Here is a 24,773-nt window from a genome sequence, read left to right as displayed (position 1 = left end):
TCATACATGCTCTCAGTCCTGCTGAAGACAGTGGGACTGCTCATGTAATTAAAGATAACCATGCATCTTAAGTGTTCACAGGACCAATATTTCCCCTTCACACAACAGAGAAACCTTCCCAGGCTGAGCAGGGAGCCTTTGCAATGAAGTAGGCATGGAGCTCCTACTCCCAGTTCTGCAAGAGGATTTCAAGAATTTTGAAGTTGTATTTCAAGACTGCAGTCTTCTTCCATGTTAATGATCTAACTATATACATATGTACAGAAGAGGTTATTTTCTTACTGCTCTTAATCTTTTTTAGTGTTCGCTGGTTATTCCTAGTGTCCTGTCACACTGAGGGGGCCAAAGGAATCTTCTCACCTTCTTCCCAGATCCCAACATTGCTATATTTTTGGGGTGAGCTGTTTCTAGTTGACAATTGTCTTTGTTATAGACCACAGAGATATCTAAAATCAGAATATTCAGCCTTCCATGAAAAACAGGCTGGGATCCAGGCACTTCCATCTGTAATGAGCTCAAATATGAGCTCTGCATCCAAAAATCCATTGCAGCTTGGGTCTGAATTTTTGATCCAGATGTGAATTCCCTGGCCGTCCTCCTCTGGCACCTCATAACCCTCTTGTCTCCTCATTGTTGATGAAAATAAATACATTAAAAATAAGCAATGTTTCCCCCCACACACACACACGCAACTAAGAGCCCACAGTCTTGAAGAAGGGAAACCTTGAAGCCCACACAACTAAGAGCCCACAGTCTTGAAGAAGGTGTTGATATTGAAGAAGGTGTTGATAGACATGCTGTGCTTTGTGTATGCGTGGAATTAGTTCAGAATGAACGGGATAATGGTAATAATAGATCTTTACTTCAGAATTTTTGATTTAAAAGAGTTTGGGGCATTCAGTGCGTTGACAAACACCATGGTGCGTTGTCTTCACACCTTTCCCAACCACCGCCATGGGGCTGAGGCGCTGCCGTTTCCCTCACACCTCAGCGACCCTCAAGCCCCTCCGCCAGCGGGCTGGGCTCCCATCACAGTGGGGATAACACCACCCATCGAGCCCACTTTCAGGCTTTATTTTGGGGCGGCTGGAGACGAGTGGAGGAGATGGGGGAAGCATCGTGAGGCGGGCTAGGGGAGGGGGGGAAGATGGCGGAGCGTGAAGGGGGGGGGGGGGGACACGACGACTTGTTTGTGAGGAGACTGGAAGGGGAGGGGGGGGATAGGCGGAGCTGTTTATGAGTCAAAACCGAGATTTTGGGGGGGGACAGAACACAACCGGTGCTTATAAACACAACCCCACACAGCCCCACACACGGAGGGAGCCGTAACGGCCATTCCCGCCGCCAAGCGCCTCCCCTGCCCTCCCCTCCCCGCTGGTATGCGGCGGGAGGGGTGCGCTGACGCGGGCGGCGCGGTCACGTGTGGGGCGAGGAATGCAAACAATGCCGCCAATGTCCCGGCTGCGCCCCGCACTCGGCGCCCGGGCCGGCCGAGGGGGAAGATGGAGGCGAGCGCCCCGAGCCCTGCGGGACGCGCCGCCCTTCGCCGCCGCCGCCGAGCCGCTGCGTGACGGAGCCTCGGGGCGGGGGGGGGGAAAACAGACCGGCTGCCGGGCAGCCCGAGGAGGTGAGGTAGGGAGCGAAGGGTGACAGGGTGGCTTTATTTTTTATGTGTATTTTTTTTATATTTTTTAGTTTAACCGCTGCTTCGTCTGCCCCCCCCCCCCCCCCCCCGCCTTTCCCCCGACGCTTTCTGCTGAGGAGAAAGTTGGCAGCGCCCCGCTCAGCCCCTCCGAAAAGCGCCTGAGGAAATATTTGGGATATTTGGGGTGTGTGTGTGTGTGTGCCGTGTCCCTCACCCCCCTCCTCCGTCCCTTCAGCCTCCCCCCGCCGCCTGCCCGACATTTTGTGCCCCCCCCCCCCCCCCCGTGACAGGAGGTCTCTGTCCCAGCCCGGAGGTTTGGTTTTTGGGGAGCTCTCCCCACCAAAACAACGGGGTTGGGGCTGTAAGGAAGGGATTTGGGGTGTCCAGGCTGGGTTTGTGCCCCCCCCATCCCGGCCCCACCGCCTGCTGAAGGTCACTGCCAAAATCCGGCCCTTCGGCCTCTCCCCGGGGCTGGAGGGTGGCCCCTGCCCTTCCCCAGGCACTCGCCCGAGTGACGCAAAAAAAAAAAAAAAAAAAAAAAGAAGGAAAAAAAAAATAAAAATAACAGCACAAGTTGTGCGTAATGCCCAGGTCCCGCCGTGGGGTGGTTTGCTGGGGGTGAAGGGGAGCCGCTTCCCCCAGCGCTGGGCTGGGACGGGGCTTGGGGCTTGCACGGAGTTACTTTGGGGTGGTTTTGTTACGTGATGAAGGGATGGTTTTGGGAAGGTCCTCGTTTCGGTTCTCCTTGCCACTTACAGCGTGTGTTTGCTCGTAAAGGTTTGTATCGTGGTGAAATTGCTGAGCCCCCTTCCCTGGATCTGCCTCAGATCTTCGCTGCTAAGTGGCCAGCGTGTGTTTCCGTGAATTCACGAGCCAGAAAAACCCAATTCTATACCAATAAACTGAGCGGGAGATGGCAGCTGTGTCAGCTTCTTAAAACTTTGCTCCTTACTTCTGCAGGCATCCCTGGTTCCTCACCGCGGTGCCTGCAGAGTTGCACGCTCAGGAGCAGCTCACCAGCTCGGGCTTCGGGGCTTTGCTCTTGAAACACATCCGAGCTGCAGTTTCTTGCCAGTGTCCCAGCCCTGCCCAGCCACCAGCGTGTGCAGCCTGTTGGTGAGACTGCCTGGTGCTGCTGGGAGCACAGACCTCGGCATATAAATTCAGTGTGGTTGGTTGGTTGCTGCGAGAGCAGCTATTGCCATTCCTCAAAGGAGGGGGGAAAAAAAGATGCCAGTTATTCAAAAATTGTTCTACTGTGATGTAATTAAAGTGCTGCTACTCTTATTTGGAATATTCTATCTCTAGAGTAATGGACGAGCTTCTAATCAGCATGGGATATGTAGCATTTTGGATAGAAAGCATCTTAGGAGTACCTAGTCAGAATGATTTGAAGCTCAAAAATGAATTTGAAAAATATATCTGATGATGACAAGAAGGCTACTGATATATTCATGCTGTAGGCAAGGTGAATTTTAGAAGGATTTGGAATTAGCCAAACACAGATTTACAGTCAAATACTTAAACGCTCTGCTTCTTTTAAAGCATACAGCCCTTTTATTTGCAGGAAGATTTTTAAAAGCAGGCATCTTGTCTTCCTTTGTACATCATCTGTAAAACTTTACGTTCTGTTTTCTTGGCTGATCTTGCGTATCTAGTTTTACATTTTTTAAAGAAACAGACACAAAACTTCTGCAAAATATAAAGCACGCTTACAGTCAGCTCCAGGAGTTGCTGTTGTTGCTGTTCTCATTCATGCTGTCTAAACAATCCACGTTGCTTTCTGGGTTAGCAGTATTGTGAACGTAAGCTGAAGAAGCTGCCAGCTGGCTTGACCTAGCATTATTAGCCTCGAGCCTAGGCTAAAGGTCAGCGAAGTTCTTTATGTGAAGCATGTGTGTAAGTGGGAAAGCAGCCCTTTGTGGGGAAAGGCTGGGGGGGGCGTGAGCTCTTCCCGCACGTCCCAGGCCTGAGGATTGGCACGGGGGCTGAAAAGAGGAAGAACAACCCGGATTCCTAAGCCCAGCCATATGGTGCCTGCTGCTGTCAGAAGAGGAAGGACAGTCGCAGACCGGTTAATTGCTCTGTATCTTTTAACTCCTAGCTAGTTATGATGTCCTAAAAGGCTGCAATACCAACTTTTTTTTTTTTGTTTTAACACATTACTAAGGCTGTGTACTGTCTGTTGCTGAACTCTAAGTAGGTAAAATTCTGTCATCGTGATCCTTCAGTTGGTTTTACCTTCACTGAGAATAGTGAAAACTTGATCCCTTCTTGACTAATAGCTGATTTATTATACAAATATCAAAATATAAATGTGGCAAAGCTGTTACTTCTTTAAAACAGGTGACAAACCCTGTCCAATGTGGATGTTTGTCACTGCTAGACCTGTGTGAGAGTTAGGGTTGCAGGCAATCCTTAGTGCTCAAGATCTGTAGTACCTGACAAGTAACCTCTAGATAGCTCAGCCTTTCAGTGTTAGCAAGAGGCTGATGTGCTGTTCCCATGTGTGTGCCCTTCCTGGTGTGTTCTCTGGCAGTTTGATCCCTCAGCTTTTGGTGTAGACCTCTGCCACTTCCAGCTAAGGTGTGGTCCTGGACAGGGCTGGTGTTAGGCTGTGTGGAAACTTCCCAGTAGAGCTGTGTGTGGCACAGGTAGTTAGGAGCGTAATGTGGGCAATACCTGAAGTGATTAGACTGGGAGCCTTCATTTCCAAGTGGTGAGCTACCATAAAGGAGCCTGGGGGCTGACCTCGCTGTTGCTTTTCCCTTTTTCAGTGCTTGGTTTTAGAGGAAAGCGTGACTCCACCTCGGCAGACCCTGTGCTAGTGAGTAAGTGATGATGGGCTTCATGGCGTCCAGACCCTCAGCCTTCACCATGTTAAGCTGTTTGCTTGTCTGTGAGGGTAAAAGTATGGAAATTGGCATTTTGTTGGGAATGCTGTAGCTAGCACAGGAACGATTGTTGTGATTAATTGAGTTTGATTGTCAGGGTGTGAAAATAGAGGAAAATAGTTGCTAAAGAAGCTCTTAGTGATGCCAAAAATGCAGTGATCAGAAGTGAAGCCCCCTTCTCAAGAGGGGACGGGATACAGAGAGAGAGATTTGTCAACTTCTGAGTGACCGATACCATCCAGAGTTTGACCATCTTCTGTGTCTGAGGTTTCAGAACAACCGAGCAGAATTCCAGCCTTCTCAACAAAGCGGCTTGAGCAGCAGCGTAGTCACTTTGCAAGTGCTCTCAGCAGCAGCAGAAGTGAACTTGTGGAAGCAGCATCAATAGCGCGTGCTGCTTCTGATGAGCTCTCTTAATCCTCTTCTGAAACACATCCCTGGTACCTGTGCCACTGTGTGGTGATGCCACAAAGACTCAGGGAATAAAGGATCCTTTCTGTATCTTCATATTGCAGGGATATCACAAGCTACACAGCAGCTCAGCCCCGCTGTGTGGTTGTGTAGCTGTCCTCTGCCACACACCAGAAGAGATGCGTGCAGCTGTATCTCAGCCTTGCCTTTTGTGTTTTAATCTTAACTGAGCCGGCTCTGCCTTTCCTGCTGTTACTGAATAGCTCCTTCTCCATCTTCTCTTTCTTCCCTATTAGGCACAGCTGAGGGAAATATCACAGTCACGCCCCCCACCCCCTTTTTCTCCCCTCCTTCCAGTTCTGGGGAGAATTCTTACCTTCAAACTTCTCCAAGATATTCATATGGAGTGGCAAAATATCTTGTCTTTCTGTTACTCACTTTGTTATTGAAATACTAGAAGTTGCTATGGTTGGAGTCATCAATATTTCCATTATAAATCTTTTTCATAAACTTCTGAAACTGAGCTCAGCTAGTGTAAAACAAACAAAATGTGAAGTGTGGGGGGAGATGTTTCATGAGCATACTCTTCCCTAATTATGAAATCGGATAGGCTTGTCCAGGACTTGGTTATGCAATGGGGTGGGAATCTTGCCACGGTTAGGTAGTGTATGAAATTCCTAAACTTTGTAGTTTCTGAGGTTTTTATTTTCCTTTATTTTCAAAATAGAACTTTAAAGACAAACGCCTCTTTGATTATGTTGAGAAAGCCTTTTGAAATCCTATTCTTGCAAACAGATAAAGTGATAATAATTAAAGGGAATCCAGCTGTGACAGCTTAATAGGTTAACCTGATTCACTTTCACTTGATTAATTGTCATGCTGTCCCTTCAGAGGCGTTTACAATATCAACTTAATTGCATGTACTTTCTATTTTCTTTTGTTTCAGACACTGTCAGTCTGCAAAATGATGATTCCAAGGATTTTCGTTTTCTGTAGGAAACGTGAAGATCGTGAGCTGAAGTAAAACGTTGGCAGAGATCTCTTTGGGATTTTGCCTTTTTTCTTTTTCTCTTTGAAGGATTATGTTTACAAGAAATTGATACCATCAAGCGACACTTTGTAGAACTGAAGTAACTAAAAAAACTAAGAATAAAGCTGTATTTATGCTCAGAGAAAACTGGATTAACAATGAGGCCAAAGACTTTCCCTGCTACGACATACTCTGGAAACAGCAGACAAAGGCTACAAGAGATTCGAGAAGGCTTAAAGCAACCATCCAAATCTTCAGGTCAGGGGCTGCCTCTCGGACCGGGCAGCGAAACTTCTCTGGACCCGAAGCTTTTAGTAGGGAAGGATGCTGCAAGGCAGCAGCAGATGAGACAGACGCCCAAGTTTGGACCTTACCAGAAAGCTCTCCGAGAAATCAGATATTCTTTGCTGCCCTTTGCGAATGAGTCGGGCACCCCAGCAGCTGTTGAGGTGAATCGGCAGATGCTCCAGGAGCTGGTGAATGCGGGTTGTGATCAGGTACGTACGAGTTTGGAGAGGGGGGATTGGCACTCTGGTCAAAACAAGGTTATAGTTGGGGCTGGGGAAAGGGTTTTCTGGGTGACAAAATGCGCTGATGCTTCTGGCAGCAGGAGGTGAACTTGCAGCTGAGAGGCGTGCCTAACACGGGGGTGAATCCATGCTAAAGATGGCCATGGTGGCCTGTGGGAGTTCTGTGACTTCTCAGCTTGATGCATAAGGCTTAACAGGCTAGCTTGGCTTTTTTTTTTTTTTTTCTCCTCAGTACTGTAAGAGGCTCTAGCTACGAGTGTTAGGGTGGGATTTTGTCTAGCACATCTAAACGGCACTCACTGTCAGGAGCACATGGAAGAAATGACAGACACTGTGTGGTCTTCGGAGAATCTCCCTTGCTGTTTGCAAGAAGCAGGTGGAACTGGCTGGATGTCTTTTCCTCTCTGCTTCTGTCAAGGGCTGGTAGCCCTGTCTCAGAGAAGAGCCTCAGCCCAGAAATACCTGGTTTTGCCATTCTGGGATTGAGAACGTGTTCCAGCACCAAGTCAGAAAGCATTCACCCGGTGCAGAACACGGGCTTTTGGGGTTAAGCCGCACATACCAGTACTTCCAGTTCTGGTATTGGCTTTCACCTCTGTCCAGGAACAGTTCAGCATTTCTCTTTGGAGAGCGTGAGTGTGCTGTTTCTGGTCCAGGTTCTGCTTGTTGTAGAAATAACACTTTTCCCCCGTGACTGAATGGCAGTTGTTTGTCAAGCTGAAGTATTTCGGTTCACAGTCATAGACGTACACTAGAGAGACTTAAACCCAGCGTGCTTTCAGTGGCATTTCCTTGATTTCAAAACTTAACCTTTGTTCATTCATGGCAGCGTCTGACTCTCGTAGGTCATATTCTGAGCCTGTGTAACAAGGCTCACGTCAGGCGTTATTACAAACAGGCAGCATTTCTTTGGAGCTGTGCAGACATTGATTAGGGCTGCTCCTGTTCCAAAGAGTTTATGCTCTGGGAGATAATCAGAGCCAGAGTAGACTGCAGATCCAGTGAAAACTGCTGCAGCACACCTGAACGCTTCCTAGCCCCGTGAAACAAGACGCTGTGGTGAATGATTCAGCTGGTGGAACTGAGGATTTTCTCTGTCGTCTTAAGCATGCCCTGAAAGCAGTGTTTTTCAGAACTCTACCCCCTGAATTTCCCCAGCCGTTGGGGATGAGAACACTCCCCGTGCGTATGAGCCAAGGTTAAATGAGCACAGCTGGATTCTGGATTGGAAATGTACATTTGGTAGCCTGCACGGACAAATCGTTCACACACAGAACAAGCTTGTTGGACTGGAGGCTTGGAAAGCTCCTTGAGCACACTGCAGCCATCAAGCCGATGTATAAAACAGAGATACCTGAGCACCTGCTAAAACGTCTCACTGTTAAGCGTGGTGTAATGCGCTGTACGTGTAACATTTCTAATATCTTTAGCTGTTTTGCCTTGAATACTGCTAGAATGGCATTAAATGTTACAGAAAACGAGCACAGTTCTGATGTGGAGATTTCTGCAGCCTCCTTAAATTTGGTTTTGCATTTTTGCATCTTCCCTCACTGGCTGTGACTCTTCCATCCTTGCCTTTAGCTTGCTTCCCTGGCTGTCACTTGCGTGGAAATGGAGCTCGTGGGGCTATCCCTCAGGTGCGTTTTGAGTTCGAGCCGAAGCACGAGCAGGATCATATTTGGCTGGGGTCCAGACAGGGATTCCAAAACTGCTGCCTGGTGGCTAAAAGCTCTGTGTTTCCTCCTGTGGGTCCAGGCTGTGTGAAGCCTGGCTGTTGTGGAGGGCTGTGAATGAATGAATGGAGCTTCTTGAGTCGCTGTGAACGGGGCCTGGCCCCGGGGATGGCGTGGGGTAGGGTGACAGGCTCGGTTACTGCCTCTGGAGTCTTCCTTTCCTCCCGGTGCCAGAGCTGTTTTGAATTAGCTGCTGAGCTGTTGCAGAGCATGATGTGGAATAAATTCATCAGCCGGCCCAAGCTCCCTCGCCCTGCTTGTGAGCTGAAATTTGTAAATCCTCGCTGCAGGGACACCTCTAGTCCAGCAGGCAGCCATCAGGTCTCTGGCTGAGCAGAGCAAAATCAGCCTCGGGTCCTTTGAGGATGGTTTTAGGCCCCTCAGGGCCAGCGGGTGCCATGCAGGACCTGCTTGTTGGTTGGGTTTCTGGAAGGGTGGAGGGGGGAGCATAAACTATAGGGAATGGGGAAGAATTTATTTTATCTGTTACTCCTAGGAGCCCTGCTCACTCGGTGTACCTGCAGTTAGCTTTCCAGCAGCAGTCTCTGGGTGTACTGTGAGAGATGCTTTCTCTCAGGTAACGTGAAGGCAGGGTTTGTAGCTCCCCTGTCCGCCCAAGGACTCAGCGTTGTGCCTGTTGGGAGGGGAAGGTGTGGAGGGAGAAAGGATTAAGATCAATTTGAAATTGGTTTAATTAAAGAAAAAGGAAACATCGTAACGTTTTACTGCTTTCCTCGCTCTCTATGACAGACTCACGCAGACAGGAAATCAGTTACGGGCTGGCTGCTGAACTTAACAAGGATATAAAATGCAGGGTAATTCACAAAGTAAATACAGGACTCCTGTCTTTCAGTTGCAGTCATCAGGGATGTTACAGGTGTTGGCAGACTCTTAAAGTGCTCGGGGAGTCACAAGTGTCCTTTGAAATGGCCCAGGGGCCTTCACGAAGGAAGCCTGTGACATTGTGGTGACATCTGGCCCCAAAGGCTTAACGGGGACTTGGCTTTTGACCTGAGAGGATCCCGGATTACACCCTTTCTTTTTTTTTTTTTTTTAATTATGAAGATACAAAATTGCACACGTAATTAGTCGTAGTTGTTCTCAAAGGCAGCAACTTGCCCCTTCTTTGCTGAAGTCAGCTTTTCGACGGTAATTATTTAGCGAGTTTCAATCAAAAATAATGAGCGCGGCACAAATTGTTTTGAAACTCATCAAATGTGACTGCAGAAGGCCCGACCTTATTTGTTGCAAAAGCTGGAAGCCAAAAGCACTGCTGATGTGCTGCTCTTTAGGAAATAAAACTCCTTGGCCTCCACGGTGTTGACGCGGAGGCATCGGGGCTGCAAAATCGCTGCGATCTCCTGGGGCAGCTGGGAGATGTGCTTGTCACTTCTTTTCCTCAAGCAAACCCTCTCTCTGAGCACTGGTGGGCATTCTGGGCGAAGCTCTCCAGGCAGCTGGCTTTAAAAAACAAGGATGTTTTAGGATATTTCACAGGCTGCATAGCTCCAGTAATGTGCAACTGCACCTTGAACAACAGTGAGAATGTGAGGCTTGGAAGTCTTCGTGCTTCACTTTTTCTAGGGGCTTTTTGAAATAGGTCTGTAATAAAACATGTACGCCCCACCTGTGCCAGTATCAGCACGTTCCTAAGGGGAAGCTCTGGCCTTTGGGCACCAATTACAGGGTCCTTGAAGGAACTGGAATGGTGTTTGTGGCTACTGTAATATGTAAGAATATCAAGCTGACCGTCTTCTTGTCTGTCTTACGTTAAGTTCTTGGAATTGGGTTTGGAGAAGTATGTGGGTTTTTTAATTTTCGCATTCCAGGATTCTTTTGGTCTCCTTATCAGGGATTGCATCCTCCTTGTTTAACCCATTTGGCAGGGATTCCACCTTGCTTTGTGAACTGCACTTGACTTGGGGAAGCTTTTGGGATGGGGAATGCAACATTTATCTCCATTTGAACAAATATTTGTGCTTCTTTAAGTGAGGGAAATTCTCCTACTGCAGATGAAGCTCCAGCAGAAAGCATTCTTGTTACGCACGTGGAATTAGTGTTCTGGTTTTTCTTTTCTGTATGGGGTTTTATGTCCTACATATCCTCATATAATCCATGTGGTATCCAGTAGTGTGACTTGACTCTTTTTATCCCAGCCTTGGAGCAATGAGGGGAAGCAGATGAAGCACGGCGGCGCTCTGGTTTTGTACAACGTTACAGACTGTTCCTGCCTGGAGTTCTGCTTGTAGTAAAGTTCCTCCTGCCATATATTTGCTGAAGAGGGCAAGGCTAGGAAAGGCAGCCTGCCTTCAAGGTGGAGGTCAGCAAACCTCGTAATCGTCCTGAGCAAATGGGGGGCAATTAATTTCGTCCCACTAGCCTGTCCCATGGCAAAATTCTCTCCAGCTTGGATGAGCTTCACCTGTGCTGAGAGCTCTGCTTGCTCAGTTATGTACCAGAACCTCCAGAATGAACACTTCAGGCATCTTCTGGGTGTTTTGGGTGAGATTGAGTTGTCAGTGAAAAATGACTGAAGAATGAGCTGGTAGAAGATTACCTGGATTATTTTATGGGGCATATGTCAAAGGTGGCAACAGAGTCATCTCGAGGTATTTTGCAGGTCAGGAAGGAGTAAGTATTTTTGGGTTATGAGGAAAAAAAGGGCCTCCAAATGAGGGCACTCACTGCTGAATGCAGGGGGAGGATTTTATTTTAGCAGCTGCAGTAGATTTCATAATTGAGGCCAGTAGTCTCTGGTGTGCTCTTTCACTACCCTCATTCGAAGGTAGGTTGTTCCCTCTGTCTTCTCTTTGCTAGCTATGTCAAGAGCTCGTTTCATAACCTTCTCCTTTAATTTTTCTATTTTTTTAAATTTCTGGGAAGCTGCTGGTATCTTGCAGCCCTCTTCCATCAAGGCCTGTAAGGGGATGTGTTTTCCTATCCATTTGCCTGAAGTTGGCCACTTAAGTAATTTCAACTTTTAGCTGCTTCGGGGAAAAAAAGTGAGTCCTGGCTTTCCAGGGGCTGAAAGCGAGAGGCAGGGGTTGCTCCTGAGCTGATACCTGCTGGCATCTCTCTCTCTCCTGTACCATTTCTCTTGTCTCCAGCCTTCCCCTGCTGCTGCTACTTCTTGATGCTGCTGCCTTACTGAATCTACTGAAATCCTATAGATGTTACGAGATGGTTCCTGCAATGTATTTAGGAAAGCTGCTCTGTGGATCTCTTCTGTGCATGTGTGACTTAGTCCTGCAGGAGGGAGATAAAGAATTTTGTCTCTCCTCTTGAATTTTCATGGTGGACAAAGTGTTCTTCAGCAGCAGTAGGTGATCGTTGCTTCTCACGATGAAATGTAGTTTCTTGGCAGCTGGATGCTAACATGGCACTGAATAAGACCACAGGAAATTTTAAATTCTGCCTTTTATTCTTGTTGGTCTCCTTTCATCTTTGGCAAATGACATAGAATGAATTGGGACATCCTTGTAGGGCTGCTTGAAATGACAGAGCAGGAATCAGATGTCAGATTGCAACTGTGGGTCCATATCAATCCGGAGTTACATTAATCTGTTACATTAAACCCAACTCATTCTTCATGTCAGGTAATCATTGTAGAAGCTTGGGCTAAGTAGAACAGAAAAATTTTGTATCGCTGTAGCAGGGTATGGAGTTAGCTTGTATTTATGGAAATGTGATTGCTAGGAAGAGGCCGAGCAGTTAATCTTTTTAATAAAAAAGGAAATGGCTTCATCACTGTCAGTAAAAATTCCGCATAAGCATGAAGTTCAGCCTCTGAATAGCAAAGCCCCTGTGGCCAAAAGTAAAGGTTGCCATGAGTGTAACAGGAAGCTGCTATCACAATAGTACGAGGGTGTAACTGTTCCTTTCACAGGTTTTGTCACTCTCAGCTGAAATCTCTGCTGAGAGTAACCGGTGTTGATTTTATTCCGAGCCTGAAAATAAAAATGGAATGAAGCTTTTAAACTCGGAGAGAGGTGGCAGTAGGAAGGCTGAACGCGAGGGCCTTTGCGTGCTACAGTCCTTGTGTTAGAGGTAATCTAAGGGGTTCGTTATGGAACTCATTGAATTCAAGCTCCCTCAACTAAATCATTTTTTTGATAGTTGCTAAACTAAATGAGTTTATGGTAAAGCTGCAAATTGGCTATCAGTGGAAAGCAAATAAAAGTCCCTGGCTACTTCTCACGTGGTGTACAGGAACGCGCCAGTAGCATGGAGTCATTTTGCTACAGCATGGCTGAATATATGCAAAGCAACTTAAAACTGCAATTCTTCTCTTCGCCCTGTTCCCCCCTCCTTTTTTTTTTTTTTTTCTTTCTGTATCCACAGGAAAAATATTTTGCAGACGCTTTGAAGTTATTTGATCAGCAGAACTGAAACTAGGTTAACACTTAGTTGAAGGGGAAATTTCATCGGTATTCTGTGTAGAAACGGTAATGCTGTTGCCATATTCAGTTGCATAAGATAACCTAGTACGTTGAAAAGGACTAAACCACTTTTTTTCCTGTATTTTATAAATAAAATACAATTACCAGATCTTGTCATTCTTGCCTGAGGGCAGAATGAAGTTCCTGTGACCCTAAATGTTCTGAAAACACGGTACATTACAGCTGCACGTCGATTTTCTTGCGATGCTGACCGAATTCTTACCAGGGCACTGCTGGAAGGGCAAGCAGCGAGCAGTGTGGCCGTGTGCGGGAGGCAGGGGCTGAGAACCGCAGCGCGGGTGCTCTGGAGGTGGGTGAGCTGCGTGAGGCAGCAGCAGCAGAGCTGTTGTGTCGTGGTTTTGGTCACATCACTCCCCAGCAGACCGCAGCAGACCTCTGTAAATCCAGCTGCAGCCCAAACACCCCTCGGAAAGGTTGGGCGTGGTGCTTGGGGACGTGGTTTAGTGGGGGACATTGGTGGTAGGGGGGTGGCTGGACCAGGTGATCTTGGAGGTCTTGTCCCATCTTAATGAGGCCCTGATGGGGTCACCCAGCTGTGGTTGCGGTGCAGTAAAGCTGATTTTGTCCCGATGGTGTTGTCCTGCCAGCCAGGCTGGCACTGGCAGGTTGTCAGAAGCTGTTGCCGTATGGGAGTTGGTATGCAGAAATCAGATTTCACCCAAGAGACGCATGTGCTCGTGTACGTATTGTGACAACTGCAGAGTCTGCGTGGTACCAGCTGTTAACAAAGAACTTAATCCACGGGATTTGTCACTGCTCTGAGGGTTTCTTTTTCGGTCTGAGTAAATAAGATACTGATGCTTGAGGCTGTGCGCCGCTTCCCTGCAGCGCAGGAGGTGGACTGTCCCCGGTTAGAAACTTGTACTCCTCGTTTTAACTGAATCCAAGCAATTAAAAATAGTTCCCCAGGAGGGAAAGGAAGGAGAGAACAGGAGAGGATATGGAAATAGTTTTGTAAAAACTCTTTCTAGGTCAGTTACTTTTCAGAAGGCTGAAGCCGAGGAACGCCGCGTACCAGGAACTCTGAGCCAGGTAACAGCTGCAGCAGGACAGCCTGCGGAAGGGCTGTGTATGCATGAAATTGTTGCTGTAACACATCATTCTCTGTGCATTTGGAGAAAAACGAATGCAACATGTGGAAGAGCGAGCACTGAAATTTAAATGTGGATTGCCTAAATGACTGAGCATCTTGCAACTGTTACCCATACCCATCCTTCTTTTAATGCATGATTTGTAAGGAGGTCATTTCATCAGAAACTTGCAAAGATAGCGTGTTACTCCTTACCTGCATAAAATGTTGGAAAGAAGGCTACTGGTGCCAGGTGACAATAAGGGTGAGTTCCCACCCTTCAAATCGATTGACTTCAGGACAAAGAGCCATGTAAAATTCCTGCTGTGAAAGTGTTTATGTGACTAGGTCTGGATTTTTATCCTCTATTTATGAATCGATGCACATCCACTGATTTCGGAACAAGAAAAATGTAGGTATGGGCTCACGTCATTGTTGCTGCTGCTCTGCAGCTCCCTTCTCTTGGTTTTCTTCTTCCACTGCATCAAATGTTGAATATCTTCAAGGCTTTTCAATTCTGCACCTTCCTCTACTGGTTGTTCTGCTGCATTGTTTTTGCTTGACTGGTTTGAATAGCTAATATTGAAGACCTCCCTCGTGATCTTCTCCATATGCCTCTGGATACACCAAATTAATTTCACTTTTATACTTGTGAAATACCAGGAATGAACTCTTCCCTAAAAGAAGACTTCAACTTTTTTAAGGTTCAGTGTGACATCTTAAACAGTTGTAGATGCAACTGGACTTGCACAGAATGTCCCGTATCTTCATTTCTCCATCTTCTCTTCCATTTGGTGCCATAGTCTGTGCTTAAACGAGACACAGTTACTGCATTCATTCTCTGCTCCTGCCAGATATCAGCCTAAAAAGGTGCGTAATCTCATCAATTAATGTGGCTGGGACTTTGCATGTACTAATCCAGGCAGGATATCTTGGTTTGCTGAAACAAGTCTTTGTCCCAGGTAATAAATTCGAGTGAAGACCAGTCCAGCCTGTACTGAGCTGTTTTTATCCTGGTTCCATGTAGCTGTTAAATAATGTGTATTCTGCCTGGCTGAAGCCTGTTTTTGGGTTGCAGAGCTCATTTTCTTCACAGTGCCTTCAGATGATCCCCCGGCTGCCTGCGTGATGCTCGCTGTCCAGAAGCATCAGGGACCAGCTGCCTGGCTGCTGGAGCAGGGCTGAATTCTTTTCTTTCAAGTGCTCCAGCCACTGCTATGCTAGAAACTCACTTCTGCCTCCTTTCTGGGGTCATTCCTGCCCCTTGACAGGCCCTCCTGTTCAGAAGATCGTGTTATATCCCCTAATGCAAGCAGGAAGTTTGAGTGCTTGCTTGAAGGTGTGCTCTGAAGAACCAGCAAAACAAGTGTGTGGGGTCACAGTCATGCACCTGGGTCGAAAACGATGATGATCTCAGAGACCTGCAGCACAGCAGACACTGACAGGTGGACAGAAGTCATCAGCTGGTTGCAGGGCACGCGGAGAGGCCGTTCCCCATGCTACAAAAGCAGGACCCCGCAGGGGAATGCCAACAAATTCAAAAGCAAGCCACAAGAATTCCCTTTCGCGTTGGTTTCCACCCCCCTCCGCCCCCATCTCCGTTTATTGAGGAGCCAACCTTCAGGGCTTTGAACCACATGAAAGCAGCCTACAAGAAGCATTTCTCAGCGCTGCTTTGCCGTGAAGCCTTCTGCAAGCCATCGGTTCCACTTCTCCAGGAACTTCCACGCGGCACAGCAGCGTTAGGAGCAGCTGGAGGCTGAGGAGCTGCTGTTGCAGGTCCCGTTCTGCGTTTGCAGGTGCTCGGGGAAGGGACTGTCCCCTCCTGGGCCTGGAGCACCTCCCTCAGGAGGAGGAGGGCACGGGGAGCCACAGCACACGGGCTGTGCACAGCTCTGGTGCCGGAGGTGGCCCTGCCTTCTGGATTCCTGGGAAGGTCAGGACGTCCTGCTGCCTGCTGAGCATCTCCAGGAATGCTATTTTGGGCAATTAGCAGCCCTTCGTGCTTTACAGAAACTGAAGAATACCATGAAGGGACATTTTCTTTCCTTCCCCTCACGGAAGGGAGTGGCTGTGCCCCCGAGCAGGCCGCTGCTTGCTGAGTGTCAGCTCGGTTGTCCCCTGCCTGCCTGGGCCAAACAGCTTCAGCTGGAGCATCAGCACCTAGTTGAGGGGAGGCCGGTTGTGTTGCTTCCAGCTGGGCATAAAATCTCATTTTTTTTCTCTGTTCTCTGTCCTTGGAACAGGTTCTCTATCCCCTGCCACTCACCCCCAGTTCTGAATTGTTTCTCCACTTTCACATTGGGAGTTTTGTGGTTTCCCAGTCTGGGAAGAGCTTTGGTGGAACTAATTCTTAATCCCTCCTTTTTTTAATTTATTTTTGACACCGAGAGAGGCCGTGGCAGCTAATGGCTAGAGGAGCTCTTACTGCTGAGGAGGATGAAGCACCTGCCTTGAGAACTGGATGCCGTTTAAGGATGAAAATCCTAATTGTGCTGAGGTCCTCCTTTGGTTTCGCAGCGCCGAGGCTGCTGCGTGCTCAGCATCAGCTCGTGCTGCAATGCTCTGGCTGGTGGGCACAGCAGGGACAGGCATCTTCCCCCACCTGCCCAGCTTTTGGGGTTTAAAGGCTCTGGGTTGCTCCCCATTTCCCTCTGTTGGGTGTTTTTTGTGCTCTCGCTGTCTGAAGTCAGGCTTACCCACTCATCCTGCCCACGTGCTCAGCTCTCGTGGCTTAATTGCTGCTTGTAATTGTGGGTGACTCCCTCCTCTATTCCAAACATCTCGCTGCCGTGCTCGTTGCAGTGGCTGCTCTGGCTTTGGGGGAAATAAAGGATTTGCTTTCCATGTAAAAATAGCCTTATTGCTTCCACGCACGAGTAGCAACGGGGGCAGGCGTGCTTCCAGCACCACGTGGAGATGGGGCTGGAGGGCGAACCCCTCCAAAAATGGGCTGATCTGGGTGTGCTGAGCAAAATGAACCGGCTGGGAGAGAAGTAGGAGCCCTTTTTTGGGTGCATCCTCTGCTGGGGAGGGGAAGCGGCGGAACGAGCGCCTCGCTCTGTCGAGAGCTTGGGTTAGTCTCACGTTTTTCTCATAATCCTCTTTTTTCAGTAATAGTGGGCGTGTTTTTTTTTTTTTTTAATAAAAAGGTTAAAAAGGAGAACTTCTCAGGGCATAGTCTTGAAAACTCAGCTGAGCATCGTGCCTGTGAGTGGTGCTGAGTACCGCAGAGGAAGGGCAGTTTGCAGGAGCAGGCTGTGTCATTCCACAAACTTGTGCTCGCTTGGGTACTGAGTAAATAAACAGGCAACGTGCAAATCTTGGATAACGTTGCTCCGTGCTTGTTTAGGCAGTCCAGCTGCACTTTGGATTTTGTTCTCTGCGCTGTCTTCTGAGTCTGCCCTGGCCCGCTGCCATCGATTTCTTGGTTTATGTGAACGCGATAGAGATCTTTTTCATCTTCGTGTCGCGCTAGTTCATGTTTTTACTTCCTCCAGTTGTATTTTAGGGGTCTGTTTAACGCTTTTAAAAACCAGCGAGCTCGGATTTTCCCTTTATCTTCACAAAAGTCACTGCAGCAGTCAGGAAAAAAAAAAAAGCCCAGGAAAGGAATTACAGGCACCATTAGAAATGTTCCTTCGGAGCAGAAAAGCAGATTTAGCATGAATTAAAAACTCAGCTCTGTTTCAGAGTTGCAAAAGCTCTTTTATTCACCAGAGAACTGTTAAAGCTAGTCATTTTTGGCATAGCATCGGTCAGGGAAGCGTGACAAAGCGCAGAGGAATGCGCCGAGCCGCGATCCAGCTCGTAGTGGTGCGCGACTGGAGCGTGTGGAGCGCTGCAGGAAGCGCTGGGGGCGGGGAGGCCTCTGCATTTCATCAGCTACTCGAGGAGCTGCCTCCTCCTCCCTCACGCCCCACCTGCAGCAACACGGGGTCCCTGGGATGCTCCGCGTCAGGAGACAAAAGGTGAGAAGCCTGCATGAGCTGAGTTGTGCCTCGAGCTGGGAAGAGCAACGTGTTGGGGATCGCAGACCCACTGCACCCATCCAGACTGGGGCTGCATCCCCAGCCCCAGCATGCTGGAAGATTCCTGTGCTCCAGTGCTGTCTTCTTGGAAACCACTAGGGAAATCCCCTTTGATTTCCTCGGGCCGGAGGAAATTTCCTTCTTTCTTGGAGCAGTGGGAGTCCTCCCGTTCCACCAGCACACACACACCAAGTCTAATTGGAACTAGGTTTTGGTACAGATTTTAGCCTTACATGGAAATCTGTTCAAAGTCATTTACTATCTGTAGCTCGCATTTCAGATTACACAGTTAGTTACCAGCTGGAGCTATGCTTAATAACCAGTTAAGCTACTCCTCTGTTCTGAAATGTGATATTTTCCTTCTCTGAATTATGACGTTGATGCCCACAGAGTTTCTGCCCAGGGAAGTGGTGGAGTCACCATCCCTGGAGGTCTTTAAAAGACGTTTAGATGTAGAGCTCAGTGACATGGTTTAGTGGAGGACTGTTAGTGTTAGGTCAGAGGTTGGACTCGATGATCTTGATGATTCTGTGAGCTTTCCAAGCACTTGGAATGATGCATGGGAACATGATGGTACCTTTCCTGGCTGGCCAGGATCTGTGCTTTCTGACCTGCATGTCAGAAACCGGGGAAAGTTTGGTGTGGTACCGGTCACCTTACCCATGTAAATGGCTAGCAGGAGTTTGCCTTCGCCTAGGGTTTTACATTTGCAACACAGAGAAAATAAAAGGTGATGATTTTCAGTGTGTTTTTATTGTTCTGCATGGATCTCTCTGCCATTCTACTCAATATGCTTCAAGTGGAGAGCTTGAGGATGTATTGAGAACACGGGAAATGTGGGGAGCAGGAAGAATAGTGAATAAAGCAATAAATGGTGAATAAATAGGGAATAAAAAGTAGCTGCTGCGATGTCCCCACTGAGTGCTTTGTGTGTGAAGGAATGCAGAAGTTGGTGGGCAGATAGGTCACTGGGCTGTGAGCACTGTAATTCTGATTTAAAGCCCATTTGGCATTTATGGCACAGCTCCTACGTAAAATGTAGGTGTCAGGTTGTTACGGGAAGGGATGGGGCACACATGGAACTAGTGTGACTGTGTTACTGCTTTCCTTGCAGGGCAGTCCTTCACGTGGACTGTTCAGAGTTTCAGGTACTGCATATTCTGCAGTATAAATCCTGCAAGTTTTAGTTGTAGGAGAAGTTGCCTAAATTCAGGTTTCCCTACGTGCACCTGTGTTTGTGTGTGCATGTGTATTCCAAGCTCGCTTATCCCCAGCTTCTGCAGTTGGTCTCTGAAGGTGGTTGCTGAGAAGCTTGGTTCACAATGAAGTGCTATCTCGATGATTTCAAGAGGTGGTGGATGCCTTGAAGAAAAGGAGCAGGCAGTTGCGATGCTAATTGTGAGGAGTACTGACCTTGGAAGCAAAGTGGCATCTCAGGCATCGCTGTTCAGGGATCAGAAATCTGTAATCGTGCGCCTCGCAGCGTCGCCAGCCACAGCACACGGAGACAGGAGCCCGCAGGAGGACACACGTGGTGCAGGTGAGGAAAACGCATTTCTCTGGGGCTGCACAAATATCTCCAGGGTGGCCTCTTGGAGCTGACTGTGTTCTGATGGCTGAGTTCACACCCAGCAGAGGGCACCTCCTGGTGGCACTGCCATGGGCGCTAAGCTTTGGGATTTGGCTCCAGGAGTGTGAGTGCAGCTCTTCCCTTGAACCCAGCGTGGGCTGTTCTGCTTCTGGATAGCTGAGAGGAGTTCTCAGGGTGATGTTGCTGCTATAGTAATAATCATAACGAGGCCTGGAAAACAATCACTGTCTTCCTATCACGTGGTGTGGGTTGAGAGAGTTGGAAAACGAGTTTCCTAAAAGTTTGGACAAAAGATTGGAAGAGGGAGGTGAAGAACATCCAGCCACTGCCAGGGTTACTGGTAAGCAGAGGTGTCAGCACCGAGCTCCGTGCTGGAAGGAGCTGCTTCTTGTGGGCTTGAGCCTTCGGAGACTTCAGCCGTGGAGGAAGGATGAGGGGAATCGTGTCCTCTGCTCGGCTTTCCTCCACCTCTTTTCTTGCAGCTTAAGAGAGTCAAATTCAGACCTCTTAGAGCTCAGAACACTATTTTCCTAAGAAATAGAGTTGTTATGGAAGAGGTCCAATATCTTCTAGAGTCGGTGCTGCAGGGTTTTTATTGGCTTGATACAGTGAGGTTTTTTTTTTTTCCTTCCTCCTGTGGTTTAAAATCGTCTAATGTGTTGATTTATATCCTGTCGTGTAAGACTGTTTCCCCTTGGCTATATCTTTTTCAGATGATCAAATGCAGTTTTGAGAAATGCCCTGTTGTTGCCGTGAAATATTAGGTGATAACTGCACGGCTAAGAGAGGGATTAGCTCGTTAAACCTAACGTGACACCGGCACACAAAATGCTGCAATTAGGAACTTTCTTAAGGCAACAGAGAAGGGAAAAAGAAGTCTCATGATCTGACACCACAAGTTTATCCATTTGGCTGGCGTGGAGGAAGGAGAGGAGCCCCTGGGCTGGGGCCCTGGCGGAGCTGCCCTCGGGTGCTGCTGGAGCCGCTGCTCTTCTTCTTCTGTTGCTGGGGTTGATTTTGCTGATGGCTGATGGCAGGTTGGTGAGGAGATAACGTTAAAGGGATGGCTTCGAGGAGGATCTTGGAGGAGGATTTCTTTTCTCACAGCAGCCTAAAATAGCCGACAGCCTTTGCATGTCAATGGAGCGGAGCAGGAAAGATGAGTCTCCAGTACTATGTGTGAGTACCACGCGTGGCTTGGTTATTGAGGTGTGCCACTGCAGCCAACAGAAATGACATCCAGGTGAACTGAGCAATGAGGCTGCTAAGGAATAATAAGATAAAAAAAGGACAATTTATGTGGGTTATTGTAGAAATATGGAAAGGGATTTGTACTTGCAGGAGATATTTTGGAATTATGCAGTAAAGAATTAGGCAGTAGAAGTGAAGCCAGATCACAGAATCACAGAATTTCTAGGTTGGAAGAGACCTCAAGATCATAGAGTCCAACCTCTGACCTAACACTAAACCATATCACCATAACGATGAACCATAAACCATAACGATTCCTTTTAGTTGTCCTGTTCAATATTATCTGCTATTTGCCCCTCTACTCTCCTGTGTTTAACCAGATTTGGGTGTCTGCTTACACAGTTCCTCCAGGCCATCAGTGACACCGTTTGTAACCAGCTGGCTTTGTGCGTTGCACTCCGTGGAACAGAAGCAGCCTTTCCTTTTCTTCCCACTCCTCGTCCTTTTTGGGGACCCTGGCGGGCACTCCTCCCTCCCCCAGCAGCTCGGGAGCCGAGGAAGATGCAGCTGCTCTCTCGGGCGAATTGTTTGCCTCTCCTGGAATCTCGTCCCGGTCAGTTATGTGCTAAGAATGTGAATAATGCTGCTGCGGCTGCTTTACATGTAAAAAGGCTGACCTTAAGATATTTTATCCAGCTGGGGGTTTTCTTTTCTTTTTTTTTTTTTTTTTTTTCCCCCTCTAGCACTGTTAGAGGTGAGTTTTATCTTGTGAGTGCAGAAAGCTGCAGTGGCTAGTAGTCAGACAGAGCATTTAGCGCAAAGAGGGGTTTTGTAGTCTTAAAAATGATTAGCAGTCAGTGGTACTGAGCAATTCCTGCCTTTGGACCTGTAGTTGTGTGTGTGTGTTTGATAGAGTTGAGGAAACTATGCAGAGACTTCTGGAAAATGTCTGATGAGATCCTTAGCGCTGCAGGGCTGGAGTACCTTGTAATACAAAGTCGAGTATATTGATTTTAAACTCTTAAAAGCAAGGTTCCTTTTCCATATATTCAAATGAGAATTAAAAAAGGGAAAGAATTCCAATGAATAAATAAATAATCCAAACTGCCAACAAATCGTAACGCTGTTGCAAGTCAGAATCCCAGCATACTTCTTCCTCCTCTTCCAACAGTGACCGCGCCAAGCTGTCCTGCCTGACATGCACTGTGTGTGTGTGTGTGTGTGTGTGTGTGCACTGAAAACTCTGAGGAACCTCCAGATAAAACCCAGATGTTCCTGCAGTCACGTGAGCCCTGCTGCTTTGGGCTGGGAGACGCAGCCTCCGTTGGCCTCCCAGCGGAGCTACATTTCTGGGATTATTTCTTCTCTCTCTCCAAGCATGTGTTACTGCTGGGTGGCAGCTGGGATCCCACGGGGGTATAAATCCTGTCCTTATAGAAGTTTTTCTTGCCTTGGAGAAGAGTTTTCAAACAACACCTGAAAGCTGGCAGCGCCAAAAGCTCATCCAGTCCCTGACACAGATCTCTTCTGTGCTTTGGGGCTTTGTTCCTGGACAACAAAGCTCATACATAACTCATCTCCTGACTCGGAATACCCACCTTCCAAGTCCCTTGTATCCAATTTGACCAAGAAATCATTTGCAAACCCTGAATATTTGTAAAAATCTTTTATATATAATTCACTGTGTATGTAGCTACATAGCAGAAGGAAGGAGCAGTGAGAACCACTCGTTTTAGTGGCTGTGGCCACAGAAGAGAAATGCTTGGATACGCAAATAGCAGCGCTGTAGATGTGGTGCCAGACAAATGCATTTTGGGCTAACACGAGCAATAAAATTAGCAAACACATCACTTGCTGCTAATGAAGGGGAATAAGCTCATCATGAAACCTTCACTGAGCTGCTATTCTAGCCAGCTTGATTTACTTGCCCTGAGAGGGTAAAAAAAAAAAAAAAAAAAAAAAAAAGAAGAAGAAGAAGAAAAAAGGGATGTGGGAAGGAGCTGTGGTGTCACTGACAGCTCGGCATGTCAAAAATGGGGCTGGGGGAGCACAGGGCTGCCTGCTGCTCTTGCAGAAGATGTGCCTGGCTGATGATGTAAAATACTAAGGGTACAAAACTGCCCACGTGGGAGAGAGAAACTGGGGGAAAAGAAGCCCAGGAGGCAGCCCTTTTTGAATAGTGGCTGGCCTTTGCACAGCAAGATGCTGCTTCTGCAGGAACTGCTGCCTTAATGCACCCTGAGTGACTGAGTGGGGACTGGGCTGCTGCGTGGGGCTTTTATTTAGGGCTGCGTGCCCCGAGCCTTCGGGCGCTTCTCAGCCCCCCTGAGCACGGAGCAGCAGACACCACTTTTTATTTACAGGACTTTGTGAGACTGGAGTGGAATCGATGAATTCCTGAAGGTAACTTTTACCATCTCCTTCCCCCCATAACTTTTTTTAGTCCTTTGCTGCTGCAGCGTTTGTTTATTTCCTCAAATCAGCTTTTAATCCTCAGGATGGTGTTAACTGTGGGGCCAGGGCCAAAGCAGGTGAGGAGCAGGCAGTGTGGCTGAGTTCTGCCCGTTCCCCAGCCCTGAGTGCACTGACAAAGCACACAGCACCTCTCCTGCTCCTCTGGCACTGTGAGTACCCCTCAGTGCATCGGAAAAGCGATAGAAAAATGTTTCCTGTTTTTCTTCTCAAGCTGAATTTTTTCCTTAAATCAACCTTCTGGATGCAGCGTTGCTTTCTGGATGTAAGTTACACCAATCCAGAGGGAGGTTTCAAATGGCAGAAGAGTATTTGAAGATCCTTGCACCGCGTGTGTCCTCCTCCTAGTTATAAAAGGATATAAAGTCTGATTTTTATTATTTTTTTGGTCTGCTAATGACTTTTGGCAAACCCTGGCAGCCCTCTCTGTGCTGCTGCCGATAGGACTGAGGCCGCTCCCTTGGGGCAGGGCCTTTTCGGTTCCCTTCCCAAATCCTTGCTGTGCTACCAGAAATGCTGCACTAAATGTGAGTGTAAATATATAAATGAAATTACTTGTCTGCTCTGATGGGCGACAGAAAAGCCTTCTTTCTTCGTGAAAATACGTGTAGCGCTCTGTGGCTGGAGCTGCCTTGTTGCAAATACTCCGTTTTACGAGCATTTGTTTGGAAGTACGCTGGGCAGCCGTGCTTGGTGCCCTTCCAAATGTCTTATCTTGGGGACCTTGGGCTGGCTTAGAGCCCAAAGCCCCTCTCCATGGTGCAGGTAAAACACCAACGCTATGCGCTGCTCCCTGCTTGCGAGCTGCAGGGGGTTTAAAAAAACTGTATTTGGATGCGGCTGCTGTCTTCTGAGGCACCTGCTAGGGAGCTGTGTCGTTCTCCCAGTTACCGTCTTCAGCTCTTGTTGCTTTCCTTTCATTCATTTATTTATTTTTATAGACTCGCTTTGGCTGGAAAAGACCTCTACAATCATCAAGTGCAACCCTTAACCGAGCGCTGCCAAGTCTTCCTCTAAACCATGTCCCCAAGCACCACGTCCACCCATCTCTGAATCCCTCCAGGGACGGTGACTCCACCACCTCCCTGGGCAGCCTGTCCCAACGCCTCACAACCCTTTCTGAGCAGAAATGTCTCCTAATACCCAACCTAAACCTCCCCTGGTGCAACTTGAGGCCATTCCCTCTGGTCCTATCACTGGTTACCTGTGAGCAGAGGCCGACCCCCAGCTCCCCACAGCTCCTTTCAGGCAGCTGCAGAGAGCAATGAGGTCTCCCCTGAGCCCCCTCTTCCCCAGCCCAAACCCCCCCAGCTCCCTCAGCCGCTCCTCACAGGCCTTGTGCTCCAGGCCCTTCACCAGCTCCGTAGCCCTGCTCTGGACAAGCTCCAGGGCCTCGATGTCCTTCTTGTAGCGAGGGGCCCAAAACTGAACCCAGCACTCGAGGTGCGGCCTCGCCAGAGCTGAGCACAGGGGGACGATCACCTCCCTAGCCCTGCTGGCCACACCATTTCTGATACCAGCCCTGTTCTGATACCAATGTCCCTTTCCTCCAGGCAGCTTTCCAGCCACTCTTCCCCCAACCTGTAGTACCGCATGGGGTTGTTGTGCCCCAGGTGCAGGACCCAGCACTTGGCCTTCTTCAACCTCGACAGTCCTACTTCTTGCCCTTTCTGAGTTGCTGGGGATGTTATGGTGACTGTTCTTTTGAAGCATACC

At 48.2% G+C, this 24,773-nt stretch overlaps 1 protein-coding gene across 2 annotated transcripts in view; it reads left to right on the top strand.

The window, feature by feature from the left end:
- The first annotated feature begins 1,448 nt into the window (after positions 1–1,448).
- Positions 1,449–24,773, top strand: part of LATS2 (large tumor suppressor kinase 2) — a 42,609-nt gene continuing 19,284 nt past the window's right edge. Inside the window, exons 1-2 of one of the 2 annotated variants that reach the window (XM_084497544.1) lie at positions 1,449–1,627; positions 5,897–6,477. In XM_084497544.1, coding sequence (XP_084353670.1) covers positions 6,139–6,477 — 339 coding nt within the window. In that variant the 5' untranslated portion in view covers positions 1,449–1,627; positions 5,897–6,138. Of the gene's footprint in view, positions 1,633–5,896; positions 6,478–24,773 lie in introns of both variants that reach the window. The other variant, XM_084497545.1, reaches the window with a different exon arrangement.

The sequence above is a fragment of the Aythya ferina genome (genome assembly GCF_964211825.1).
Source record: "Aythya ferina genome assembly, chromosome: 1".
Lineage (NCBI taxonomy): Eukaryota > Metazoa > Chordata > Aves > Anseriformes > Anatidae > Aythya > Aythya ferina.
This window is presented reverse-complemented; position numbering and strand designations above follow the sequence as displayed.